At 31.8% G+C, this 13,804-nt stretch overlaps 2 protein-coding genes across 2 annotated transcripts; one reads left to right on the forward strand and one right to left on the reverse strand.

Annotated features, from left to right (window-relative positions):
- Positions 1-2,685: 2,685 nt before the first annotated feature.
- Positions 2,686-3,622, forward strand: LOC126700005 (ethylene-responsive transcription factor ERF020-like). Its single transcript, XM_050397980.1, has one exon. The coding sequence runs from the start codon at positions 2,763-2,765 to the stop codon at positions 3,294-3,296; it is 534 nt and encodes a 177-aa protein (XP_050253937.1). The 5' UTR covers positions 2,686-2,762; the 3' UTR covers positions 3,297-3,622.
- A 2,587-nt stretch (positions 3,623-6,209) lies between these two features.
- Positions 6,210-13,158, reverse strand: LOC126700026 (11-beta-hydroxysteroid dehydrogenase B). The gene is given in 8 exon segments (XM_050398008.1): positions 6,210-6,599; positions 7,147-7,215; positions 7,218-7,313; positions 7,876-8,010; positions 8,167-8,252; positions 9,007-9,199; positions 10,570-10,607; positions 10,932-13,158. Coding segments are annotated over 8 exon segments (1,083 nt in total). The 5' UTR covers positions 11,083-13,158; the 3' UTR covers positions 6,210-6,284.
- Positions 13,159-13,804: the final 646 nt, after the last annotated feature.

The following is a 13,804-nucleotide window of genomic DNA, read 5'->3' on the forward strand; positions in this document are numbered from 1 at the left end:
TCTCACTTACCTATTGAATAAAAGATCACACTATCTACTATTCAATTTTGCTAATCTAAAAGCCACACCATTTCCTTTATGGTAACAAACCAAATTAAGCAAGCTTAACCATATTGTCTTTTTAAGTACAAAACCAAACCATCCTAATTTTCCATGAAACTCATTACCCCTAGGCAAAATATTTTTTTTTCTTAAAGCCCTCTCATCATATAAAGGAGAAAAATGCACTACGTATTTGGTGTATATTTCCTCATTCTCACATATAAGTAGATCTCACATGTGTGGGGTCCACCTTATGTGAAAGGAGGAGGGTACATACACCAAATGCATGGTATACATCTTCCATATAATGGGAAAATGAGAAGAAAATGATAGATAGCAATATTCATAACTTAAAAAAAAAAAAATAATAATCTCATGTGTAATCGGGTAAATTATTTGAAAGTCAACACTACAAATATTAAGAAGTTAGGAATAACAAGAAAGAAAAGATCACCAAGATTATTTGAAAGTCAACCACAAATGTCAACTTAAGAAAGTTAGGAATCTCCGGTAGGGATGTGTCAAGTTATGGGTTAATGTACTAATTACGTATTTCCACTTAGTTTCAAAGTTTAATTAGATGCCCTAACATTGAATCAGAATCTTGAACTCTATGGCATACACAGTTACACATGCTAAATTCGTTTTTCTTTGTTTAATAATGACAACATTTTATTTATTTATTTTAACTTTGAAAAGTTACCTAACTCATGAATGCATGCATGTTTTAGACTAGACTCAAAATTTTCGAATACATGCACATTAGAATTTTCCTTTGATATTGTCATTATTATAACCACTTTCAAATTTCTTTCAATCCACCTTTAAACCATAGTCATATTTCTATATATTTGAATTCTTCGTTGTGATGCTTGAGCATAATTAGACCGCACCTTAAAATTCCTGCATTCGGTAGTCATATTAATAGAATTTCAATAATGTTTGTACCACATATGTTCATACACACACATTTTATTATAACTGTTTTATAAAGTAGATTATACTTAGCTATCTGTCACTATTAGTCTATCACATAGAATCACAAATTTTTATTCCCATCAATCACAAACTAAATAGAATAGTAATGACAAAATATATATAAACATGTGCAAAGTAGGGCCTCCAGGCGGCGCTGGCATCAACAAGGAATGCCTTACAAAACAAAAAAAAAAAAAAAAAAAAAAAAAGTGTAGTGATTATTGATAGAATTTCCTACCCTAAGAAATTTTAACTAGTTGCACGTTTGGGATGATGAATTCTTTTTACCATCTTCTATGACTTTTTACTATAATCCTCACCTTTTTTTTGTTTTTGATAAGACTACTATAATCCTCACCTGGTCCCTTTATGTGAATTATGATAAATCAAATGTCACATTTTTTCCTGTTGGTTGACTTCTTTTAAAAGGAGTGACTTGACGGAGTTCAAGAGACATTGACCAGCCACTTGTGTGTTATGACATCATTCCTGAGGTGTCCAAAATAGACATCTCCGTCCATACAGCAACATTAAATTTATCTTATTATTACCGACTAATATACAATTAAATGTACGTATTTAGTATTTCCATGTGTGATATGATCGGTCGAGATCGGAAATGTTTTAATAAAAGTGGGGTGATGAACAGAACCTCTATGGACAATTTACTATTACAATAAATTAGAATAAAAAAATTATTAAAAAAAAACATTTAGATTAAAATTCAATCTATTCTCTTAATTTTTACTTCAATAGTCCAATTATTTATTAAGGCTTAATTTTATCTCCATCTTAATAAAACGAGTTAATTTAGCCATTTTATCTAAATTTGTAAGTAAATGAAACCCAATTTTAACAAGGTAAATAGTACTCATCAAACAACAAGATTTATTTACATAGAGCATCTCGTGAATGTTTTTTAATTTATCTTTAACGCGAAAAAAAAAATTAAAAATTTAAACATTGTTACTAATAAAGTTGGACAAAAAAAAAAAAAAAAGAATAAGATTATCTCAATTTGACAAATTGAAAAACTAAATTGACAAAATTAAACCTTACAAACTAATTTGACAATTACAATAAAAGTCAAAAGTCAAAAAAAAGAAGGACCAAATTGAATTTTAATCCCAAAAAATAATTGTAACATACTCGTATGAATTTATTATTTGACCAGATGTTATGAATGTATATTTTTTGGGCAATATACATAAACGGCAATAATAAATATGGCATGTGTTAAAAAAAAAAAGAAAAAGAAAAGAATAAATGGCATTTACCAAAAGAATCTAGAATCCGAGTCTTCGCGGTGGGGTTTTTAGTTTGCGGCTATAAATGTTGCAACACGTTTTTGCCGCCTAAAGCCACACCAAAAACCAAACGCACACCTTTTACAATTTATAAATCAAACCTCAAATTAAATATTTCCATCTGTATTTTTGTATATGTATTTTCTACTGTACACGTCATCACTCTTCAACTTGGAATGAGTATGAGTATCAATATGACCATAAAAATATTCACCGACCCCACTTTTTTTTATAAAGAAAAGATCCTCCCCAACCCCTTCCTTACTTTTGACCCTTGAAAATTTTGACCCTCTCTACCTCTGACTTTTTTTTTTTCTCAACCTATATAAACACTTCCTCACTCTATTTTTTTCAAAAGCTTTCTTAACTAGCTTGCGCATACACACACAAATTGCAATCTTATTCTTTTTCTCTTTTTTCTCTCACTTAGTCAGAATGAGTTGTAGCTCAGAAGAGAATGGTGCAAGCACATCTCAGAAGAAATACAAGGGAGTTCGGCAAAGGAAATGGGGCAAGTGGGTGTCTGAAATTCGAGTCCCAGGCACTCAAGAGAGGCTTTGGCTTGGTTCTTATTCAACGCCAGAGGCTGCAGCTATGGCTCGTGATGTTGCTTTTTATTGTCTTCACAAGCCATCAACTTTGGAAAAGCTTAACTTTCCATCCATGTTATCTTCGTGTAGTTTGAGGACTGACTTGTCTCCAAGGTCAGTGCAAAAGGCAGCCTCGGATGCTGGCATGGCTATTGATGCTCAGTTGATCACAGAAAGGTTGCCGGAAAGTAATGAAAGGAAGGAGTTTGATCATGGCCATGGTCATAGCGGTGGTGGTGGTGGTGGTGGTGGAGGTCATGGTTTGGGGACTGGGTTTTGGGAAAATGGGGGAGACAATAATTATGGGACTACTTCATGGCAAGGAAGTGAGTTTAAGGAAGAAGAGGGTTTGAGTATTTCCATTGAAGACTACCTTTAACTGGTTTGTAGTTTTTGGTTTTATGATTATCATATGTAGCTTTTGCTTGTATATAGGTAGGTAGTAATGTTTGAAGCATAACTATTTACTCTTTTTTTTTTTTCAAATTGGTTGACTTGATAACTTATGATTGGAGTAATATCATTATCCCAACGTTTACACTGAAGTTGATAACAATCATAACGTATCATCTCATCAGTTCTGAAAAAGATTAAGAAAATTGTTATGTTTTTCATACTTTTTGATATGTAATTGGGGACAATGGTACTGTCATCATTCCCAAGTAGTTGATGATATATATACATTACTCCTCAGTGTTTTGGCTTCCTCTCCAGTTTCAACTTTCAAAGACATGGCTAGATTTAGAGTTTGCTTTTGTTAAGCTTTCCTTGTTTGTAAGCCATGTATACTTATTAGAATTTTCTTTCTACCATTTTGTCATCTGGGAAAGGTAGATTTTACTGGTTGATTTCATAGAAACAGCGGTTTTTAGTGCTTGCTTAGAGCGGTCCTGCTCTTGCAGACCGTGTGAAAGAGAAATAAGTGGTTATTTTGAGTTTGAGGTGGTAGACCATGCTTGACTGGTCCACCTCATCCACTAATTAGACTAATCAATTATATCTATTACACTGCGTTTCGGATCCGAAATTTTATTGACTTAGCCTTTTTGACAAAGCTAATGGACCAGCCACGCTCTAGACTGAATAGCAGTACGCACACGCAAAATAATAAGCATATAAAATTTTCACCACAAATTTCATCATTCTTGAAATGATTGATTATGAGCGATGAAAAACACGTAAAATCTTCTTCTAAATCATAATTCTTGAAATGATCAATTATGAGTGATGGAAAGGACGTAACATCTTCTTTTAATTCATAATTCTTGAAATGATTAATTATAAGTGATGAAAAAGAAGTAAGATCTTCTTTTAATATATATAATACTATTTTTCAATTGGCTAATGACGACTTTTGGGGGAAAAAAAAGGAAAAAGAAAAGGAAAGAAAAACTCTTTTAGTTGTGCCTCTTAACGAATGGGACCCAATTGGTCACCTTTCATCCCATTTGTATGTAGTACAAGCTTTTCCACAAGTATTAAATACGGTAACTTGATAAATTGAAATGGTAATTCTACCTATAAGACTATACCAATCATTTAAAAAATTATAATATGTAAAATAAAAATTTGTGGCATTGGAGTATTATAATATGTATAAATTATAATACTCTGTTAGTAATTGCTATTGGAGAGTTTTTCTTTCTTTTTTCTCTTTTTTTTTTTTTTTTTTTTTTTTTTTTTGAATGAAGGAACTTTCTCTATTCAATGGAAATCTTTTTGTAATTGGACTCAGTCAGTGCCCCAAGCCCTAGGGCTAGACAAAGATCGCTTTAGGCTTAGGCCGTCCTTTTTTTTTTGAGAGATCAGCCCACAAAAGAGGGTGGAGACTATTCATTGATAAAACCAAGATCTTGGTTGTAAACATCAACAATGTCTGGAGGAACTTTCTCCATCTAAACTAGCATAGGATTACAAAAAGATCTACAAGTTAAGAAATGAGCTACCCGGTTACAAAAAGATCTATAGGCTTAGGCCGTCCTACTTCCTTTTTGTTGCTATTTAGAAATAGAAAGTTTGTACTATCTTTTATCGTCAAAAAAAGAAATGGAAAGTCTGTACAAGATAAACAAATCAATATCAAATTACACCGACATTTTAGAAGTTAGTGTACATCAAACTTTTCATTGTCACCTTCCAAGAAGCTTCAAGGTTGGTGAAGTTGAAGTTTTCAAAGGGGCGGTTTGTTTGTTGGTTTCATGCATTCATCGACAAGTCCCATCCCATCCAGGTGGTCCGGACTCAGAACTCAAATCACATGATATTGATATGGTGTGAATATATAATGGGATGGATTAAAAAAATAGGTTCCTCTTGTGGTAAAATTTTAATTTTATAATAAAGTTTGAATTCCTTCTTATAAAGAGTCAAAGAATCGAGTTAGTCAAGAAGTTACTTTTAGTTTAAAATTTACTTATTTATTAATTTATGCTTAGTATTTATTTATTTATTAGTTTTTATTATTTTCCGTAAGACTCTCTTATATATGCACTTGTTAAACTAAAATTTTATAACATAATTAAATTACTTTTTATAGAGAATTGAGCCCCTTTTATCTTAAAGTTCACATTTTTCTTAGTTTTTTATTTATTTATTATTTTCCAATATCGATAGAACTCTTTTTTATGCGTTCGTTAAAATAAAATATTATAATATAATCGAACTACTTTTTATAGAGAGTCAATTCCCTCTTAGCTTAAAATTCATTTTTTTTATTATATATTTTAATTTTTGCTATATTCCAATGCCAATAGGACTCTCTTATGCACCTGTTAAAATAAAATTTTATAATATAATTTAACTAATTTTTATAGAAGTCAAATTACTTTAGGTTAAAGTCCAAATTTTTATTAATTTTTGTTATGTTTGACCCCCTCGTAAGGAGGATAGCACAATAATAATGTTAACAAAAGTTGAAAAGATATATGTGATGTTAACTTGGTGTTGAGCTTGCATAAAGCCCAAAAATAAACTTAAAAGGCCACCTATTGGTTTTGGGTCTTATGTCCGATATCTCTCTTTTTAGTATTGGGCTTTTGACCCAAACATTTTATTTTTTTCACAAGCTGGGCTAAATGACCTGCCAAAACCAATTAAATCGTACCACCACAACCGGGCTAAAGGACCCGCAAAATCCAACTATGAAACATTTAGCAATGAGTAAATTCAGTACAGTACAAAAAGACCCCAACAAGGCTTGAGCCTGAAATTTATGTTTATTGAAACACAATATAGTAATAATGTTTTAATGTCACCAATTTCCAGCATGACCAACTTGAACACAACTTAAACAACATAGAATATTAAATCTAATAGATGCTACTTGCTAGGTACATGGATACATATACTTCTGAAAGCAATTTTTTTCTCATTTTACCTGTTGGGGACTGAATTGAGCATAATGAGTAGGACTAGCTACAAATTTACTAGGAGATGTGCCCTACAATAGAGGCCTTCCACTGTAATCCAAAAGGGGCCTCCCTGTGCCCACAAGGGATGTTCTTCTTGAGCCATGAGTTGAGAGCAGAATTCGGAGTGTCCAATTGAGAATGTTTGGTGCAAAAACCCTGTATAGAAGGAATATGTCATACCAACTTGGAAACTTCATGTATGAGTCTCCTTGGCATGCCCCGGATACAATCAACCTAGCGTAGTCCTCCGCAGTTCCACCAGTCACATGTACCTAAAAAATAAACGATTAGCTATACGTTACCTCATGTATCAAATATATGTATTCTTTCTTTTTACAGTGCGTCTATCAAGGTTAGTTTTAAAGGCGAGTATCATGCATTTGAACATTAATATCCTCTTCTTTATTTGGTCACAAAAACAAAATAAGTAAGTGTCCTCCACTAAGAACTACTAGCATTCTCTTTCTGCAACCAAAGGTGTCAAGGGCTCTTTTAGCACCTGAGATGTGTGTAGTCCATCTTCTCTCTCCTATACGCCAGATATAATTAAAGAAAGCACTCAATTGGGATGACTGCAACGTTGACCCTTAGTTTTATCAGTTTTGATATTGTTAGAATTATGGTTTAAGTGATTAAATTCACCATTTCCTGATAGCTTAAGTTTTTGGGAGAATTGGTAATTTAACAGATATAAAGTAATTTTTCCATGAATCAACATTTAAACTATTGTGCTAAACAATTGTAGAAGTTCATTCTTAACAAAGGTAACTGTATATACAATAATGGTGGAGATATGAAAGCCATCAATTAAAGACTTACTTCTCTTTCTTCCTTCCATTGCATCTCTGCACCATCCTCTACCATAAACTTGCCTCCAGTTATTTCACTTCGCCAATTCAACTATGTGTTGCAATCGTTATTCCAACATCATCTTTCACTTCAAATCTCAGTGTCTCATAGAAGTTCACAAGAGCTGCCTTAGCAGCCTAGTATTTGAAAACACCAGAAGTAAAAGAAAACCAATTAGTGCTATCTGATTAAGAAAGCATGGCATACAGTGCGATGAAGGAAGGTAAAACAAAGCCAAAAGCAAAAGAGACAGCATAGAGGAAAAATAAAGATTGACCTCAGAGACGTGTGTGTGTGTGTCTGTGTGTAACCAGGTGCATTATGATATTTAATTTTGATATCTATGATGACAAAGTTAGGAAGACCATGAAATTAAATCATATTCATTCTTCTAGGACATTTCTAGCTATGAGTTAATGACACGTAGATTTTCTTCCTAAAATGGTGCTGCATAATCTGGTAAAGTTATCCCATTAGCGTTCTTTTTTTTGTGTCAATATTGGCATTCAGAATCTTTCTTGACCTTTTTTTTTTTTTTTTTTGGTGGCAAATGAGTCTAATCTGAAGCTTTGTTTACAAATACTACAGAAAACAAAACTACCTAATTAATTATCCTCAAATAAAAATAAATAATTAAAAAAACAACTGAAAAGAAAGTGAAAGAAACTCAAACAAGTCAAAGTTCATAGTCCTACTCACAGCATATAAACTCATTCTTGGCAGAGGTAATAACCAGTTATCTACTGAGGCATTAACAATAATTCGACCATTGCTGTGATGTAGATAAGGTAAAGCAATATATGTTGTATAGACATTTCCCCAAACGTTTATGTCCTGCAAACAAAAAATTCCCAAACCACAATGTCATTGTAGTGGTAACTGAAAACAAATTAAGTGCACATTGTATCAAAAGTATTATTTGAACCAATATTATTGAAAAGCTAAGGCTGCGTCACATGATTTCCTATTCATGCAGCTAGTACTCCTTACCATTAAATGTGGAAACACGGATGTATCAGTCACTTCCTCAAAGTAGAATCTGTGCCCCAAACTCGCAGCGTTTACAAGATGATCGGCTGCAAGAATTTTACAAAAAAATGATGAAAAAGAGAAAATGCAACAGAAGTTCGTTGATACAGCAGTATAAAACACAAGCTTATTTATGAAGTCAAACATCCTTACAAGTCACAACTCCATTGATCTGCCTATACTAATGGTAAAAGCCTTCTTATATGAGTGTGCATTGAAGTGATATCAGAATCCAAAAATACGCCTCAGATAAGTGAAAGAAATTTCATAGGTTAATGAAATAAAGTGAAAGCATGTTTAGAATCATATATATACGACAACAAGAATTATCTCTAATTTACTACATTGAAGTCTGTAATGCTTTGCAAGTGAAGACTAGTTCTTGCAACATTATCTTCTCATAAATAGCTGGAATAGTTTGGTTAGTTAGATTATGGCTCTCAAGAATGCGTAGAACAGAGAAATGATTCTAACTCAAGACCATCTACTTTGACACCATAATAAATTACCAATTGTTCCAAAAGTGTAGTTTGTTAGAAAAGGTTGAACATTAAAAAAAAAAAAAAAAGGCTTGCCACATAACAACTCATAACTAACAAGCTAGTTTTTTGAGCATTTAAGGCATGCCATATCAAAGTGTGCAAAGTGCACACTATGGTAAACAGTGCATCTGCTGTGAATGTGATGCCATGTACTATAGTTGTTGTGGTGAAGATACAAACTTGTTTTAATCAAAATTCAAGTAGCTCCATGTTATATGCAATTGTCAACATTCAACCAACAATTTTGAGTGAGACATACCACGCCCATAGAATTTTATTGTCTTATTAACAAATCTCCTACAATCCTCTTCCTTGACAACATCTGCAGCTATAATTGTGATATGATTTGCACCAATTCGCCTTGCGTTCTCACTGATCACTCGGAGCCTGTTCTCTCGTCTGGCAACCAATACAAGATTTGCCCTCCTCTTTGCATATTCATATGCAATTTGCTGCAATCACAGACAGCCAATATATAGCATGACCTTATTAAACCTATTTATCAGGGGAAAAAAGGGCGAGAATCATAATGTTATTTGATTCAAATGAACGAAGAATGTATTAGTAATGCATAACTCTTTTTGTGCTCATTATCTGTCAACCCATGTGTTAGCTTCTTAAAGGAAATAGCATTCTTGTCTTCTAATTCTTATATTCTTGCAATCCAAAAGAGTGGTGTCACTGTTGTTGGAAACTTGACTAAATTATAATGTGATTTTTAACTTCTCAAGGGGACAAAGTTTGAGTGTCCTGCTCTAAAAAATAATGACATATCACTCAGTAAACTACCAGTTGTCCCAAAAATTTAAGCATAAATCTAATCACTTAACCATTGTTGTAATACTTTAACCACGTGTGGATCCCAACTTCCCTTAATATGCCAATTAATAAGCCAATGCCATGCGAGATTTTTATCTTTTTAAGAGATTTTTAACTTTTTAAATAGGAGATAGAGTTGAGGAACTTTTTAAATAGGAGGTAGAGTTAAGATGGTTAGGGTTCAATGCCATCTACTTTGATACCATGATAAATTACCAATTGTCCTAAAATTGAATGTTTAAAGAATAAAGAAAATTTGAATTTTATCATTTAATTATTATTCTTACACTATAGTAAGATGAGTACTTAAATCCCAAAATTTAAATATACAAGCCTCAACAGGTAAACGGCTGGATAAACCATATCACACTATAGGGTTTAACTCTTTTCAAAGAATATGCTTATTACCATATGATCTTAATTAGAAACATAAACCCTGTGCCGAAAAATGATCCAATAACCAATTCTAATCATATATGATTTATGATTATAGATTAGTAATTGACTTATCCTCAGAAGGTCACCATCTTATTTGATACTTTTTTCAATGGATACATAATGATTGAACCCATGAAATCCATTGTTTTTTAATCATTAAGTCAAAACATCAATGGCTAAAATTTTAGTGCAGGCTCACTTCTTTATTCACTCCAAGAGACTTTACAATTTGTGAGACTACAAGAGACTTTACTTGAGATAAATGGAACCAATATACCCTGTTAGTTTGAAACTTAGTTCAGTAATTTGTTGGATATTAATTTTCAACCATCTCACCTATCTTAATTTTGTTTATGCAGTCTCTTAAAGTTTTAACCAATTTGGCAATTCAACTGTCATCTCACCCATCTTACATGTGAAGCCTCCCATATTAATTTTTAACCAACTTAAGCATTTCAATTCATGTCATCTAAACTTTCATATAAAAGCTATAAAAATAGTTTTAAAATATGGAAAGTAATTTAAACATCAAGGAATATGCAAAATTGGAAAAAGAGAAATTTACCTCTCCTATTCCTGAGGAAGCTCCAGTGATAATGACCACTTTGGGTGTGTTTGGATAGAACTTATTTTGCTGAAATTGAAAACTGAAAACACTGTAGCAAAATAATTTTTAAATGTGTGAATAGTACCGTGAGACCCATTTTTAATGAAAAAATTGATAAAAAATGAAATTTGTGAGTCCGTGAACAGTGCACGGATGTACTGTTCACGTAAAACTGGTCAAATGTTACGGCTACTGTTCATGTACAGTACATGAACAGTAGCCGCTTGTGAGGGGGAAAACGTGTGAAAAAAAAAGAAAAAAAAAAAAAAGGAGAAAACGTAGAAACTGAAACGCAACGCAGCAAACGCCAACCCAAACACACACTTTATCTTCCATATTTTCATTATATATGGAGTTGTAGACCCACTCACAAGCATTGATGAAGCACAAAGTTGGCCATGCAAAGGCTAGTAGCATCACCAAACTTTCCGGAGGCACCACCCAATTCAATATAGTGTTAAAGAGAGCCATCACCAAAAAGCTTCAATTCACTCAAGAATTGCTGTAGAGGAAGAGATTATTGCTTAGTTTGGTAGGTGAATTGAGAGAGAAAAGGAAGCAAGATATATAAGGCAGGAGAGCTTGAGGTTTGACATATAGTGCTAGCTACTCGATACCATGATTACATGCATAAAGGGTGTGAGCAGTGGCGAAGCCAAGAATTTATCTTGGGGGGGCCATTTATAAAATTTTGTGTGTGTATGAAATCTAAAATAGTAATTTACAATACTTCGTAACTCAATATGTGCTATAAACAACAACTAAATATATATATATATATATATTTTTTTTTTTTTTGAAGTGCTAAATACATGTTAATATAGCAATATATATTGTATATTTTAATCAAATTAATCAAGTACATTTATAAATTATAATGCCGTATAGTATATAATATATTGATTATTATAATAACAAATAATGTATTATAAGGAATATATATAAAAAAGAAAGCAAATGAAAAATAAAGTAACACGTACAGGAGCACTATACATGGGTGAGGGGCCTACGAAAGCTTCAAATTTGTCTTTCACTCTTTCTTGTCTAATTTAGTCACACAGAACTTTTACTTTTATATTGTAAACACAAAACTGCAGTAGTAGTGGGAAAAGGAAAGAACTGAAAAGAAAAAAAAAGTTTTTAGATTGTATTCTATTTTACAATATTTTTACAAAATGTTGATGTGGCCAACCTTTTATTGATTTTCATCTAGACCTACCATTAATATCATTTTTTCATTTACCAATAACCACTTATCACATCAATAGTTTGTAATATTTTTTATAAAATAGTTTGTATCTCTAATATTATATTCCTATTTAAATGAAAGTTATGTTTATTTTTAGACTTTCTTAAATATATATGTATATTATCGGGGGATAGAGTGCCAAAAGGACAAGGTTCTTTTAAAAATTTCCAAATTATTTACGATAATTCCAAAAAAAAAAATCATTAATTTTTTTCAAATATTTGGGGGTGGCCAAGGCCCCCTTCAGTCCTTGTGATGGTCCGCCATTGGGTGTGAGCACACGTGGTGGTTGCAGGCTCATGTTGTGACGAATGGATTATGGAAGAGGCTTTTGGATTTTCCTGCATGAATTCTGATAGACCCTGTTGGTACTTTGTCGAATTGAACACCTGTCCACTTGAGTGACTCTTTATTACTTGCTACACAAAACCTTAGAATATTCATGTACAAGTAGTGGTGTTCTTTATTCATGTGTAATTATCAAAATTAAATAATTAAAAGTAAAATGAAAAAAAAATACAGAAAAAAATCTTAAAATGTTAAAAGTGAGAGGAATTTATTTTATAGAAGAGATGATTATTTTAAAATCAACATTTTCTACAACTGCTTGTTGAAATATTGATAGGTTATAATGGGGTGGAAAATAAAAGTGATGTTAGTGTAAGTCCATGTGAAAGAAATTATCTACCACTCACAACTTGGCATCTTAACATTTCTTTAAAAAAAAAAAAAAAAATTGGTATCTTAACAGCTTGTAAAAAAATTTGTGGAATAAGTTGTGTCCATAGCATTGTTTAATAGTCAACCATTATGTAAAAATAACATTAATAAATTACATGTGTAAAGACACAAAAAATTTTACAATTCATTGAGATGATAAATTATGTTTGGTACATCACTGAGGTGATAAATTATGTTTGGTAAATCACTAACATATGCATCCACAACTTACCAACTGATCAATTGCTGGAAATAAAGTTGTGGAATTTATTGTCTTAGACTTAGTAGTAAGTAGTCATATGGTATATATCAATTAGAATACGATTGGGTGTAATATATCTTTGGCTGTTACTGTATGTGTTGCTTTTTTTTATTTGATGGCCAATATAAAGAAGTAATAAAACTTATATATGTGTTACTTTTTAGTTGCTATTTTCACATAACTTGAGTTTAATTGTGTCATAATCCCACCTTAATTGTGTAGTTATTTCCCTGATTGAGTCCCAAACTATCACGGTTTTATTATATACCAAAGTACACAGTAGTGAAGAGACAATAACATGGCAAGATACGTGAATGGTAGGAATACGTATATTAATTAATTATATATATATATATATATATATATATATATATATATATATATATATATTTCAAAACTTACAAATTTTGATTTATAAAAAAAATTATTTGTTTTTTAATAATTTTTAATAGTTAAAAAAAAAAAAAAAAACCATTAACGCTTATACAAACCGACCTCAAATAAAAAAGAGAGAGAGAGAAAGTTGAAAGAGACAAACCATTAACCCTTATACAAACCGACCTTAGATAATAAAAAAATAATATTAAAAAAAAAAAAAAAAAAAGAGAAAGAGAGAGAGAGAGACTGAGACAAAGACTGGAGTGGAGAGAGTTTAGAGTAGAGAGTAGAGACCCACACTGCTGCCACAGACATTAGATCCCCCTCACGCCGACGCCATCGTTCTCCTACTTACCTAAGCAACGTCACAGTCCTCAGTGTTTATAAAATGTAGAAAAATTTGCTACATTAATTGTTTGTAAAAATGTTGTAGAAAAATTTGTAACTATACAATATTCTTAAAAGAATCAATAATATTGTTAACGGGAAAAAATGTAATTTTATAAAACAAAATTGCTAAAATTAGTACATATATATACTTTTTTTATACCTATACTTAGTATCACACATACTATATATACATA

This window comes from Quercus robur, chromosome 9 (assembly GCF_932294415.1).
Source record: "Quercus robur chromosome 9, dhQueRobu3.1, whole genome shotgun sequence".
Taxonomy (NCBI): Eukaryota; Viridiplantae; Streptophyta; class Magnoliopsida; order Fagales; family Fagaceae; genus Quercus; species Quercus robur.

Coding starts and splice junctions, on each gene's coding strand:
- LOC126700005 (XM_050397980.1), top strand. CDS start 2,763: ATGAGTTGTAGCTCAGAAGAGAATGGTGCAAGCACATCTCAGAAGAAA.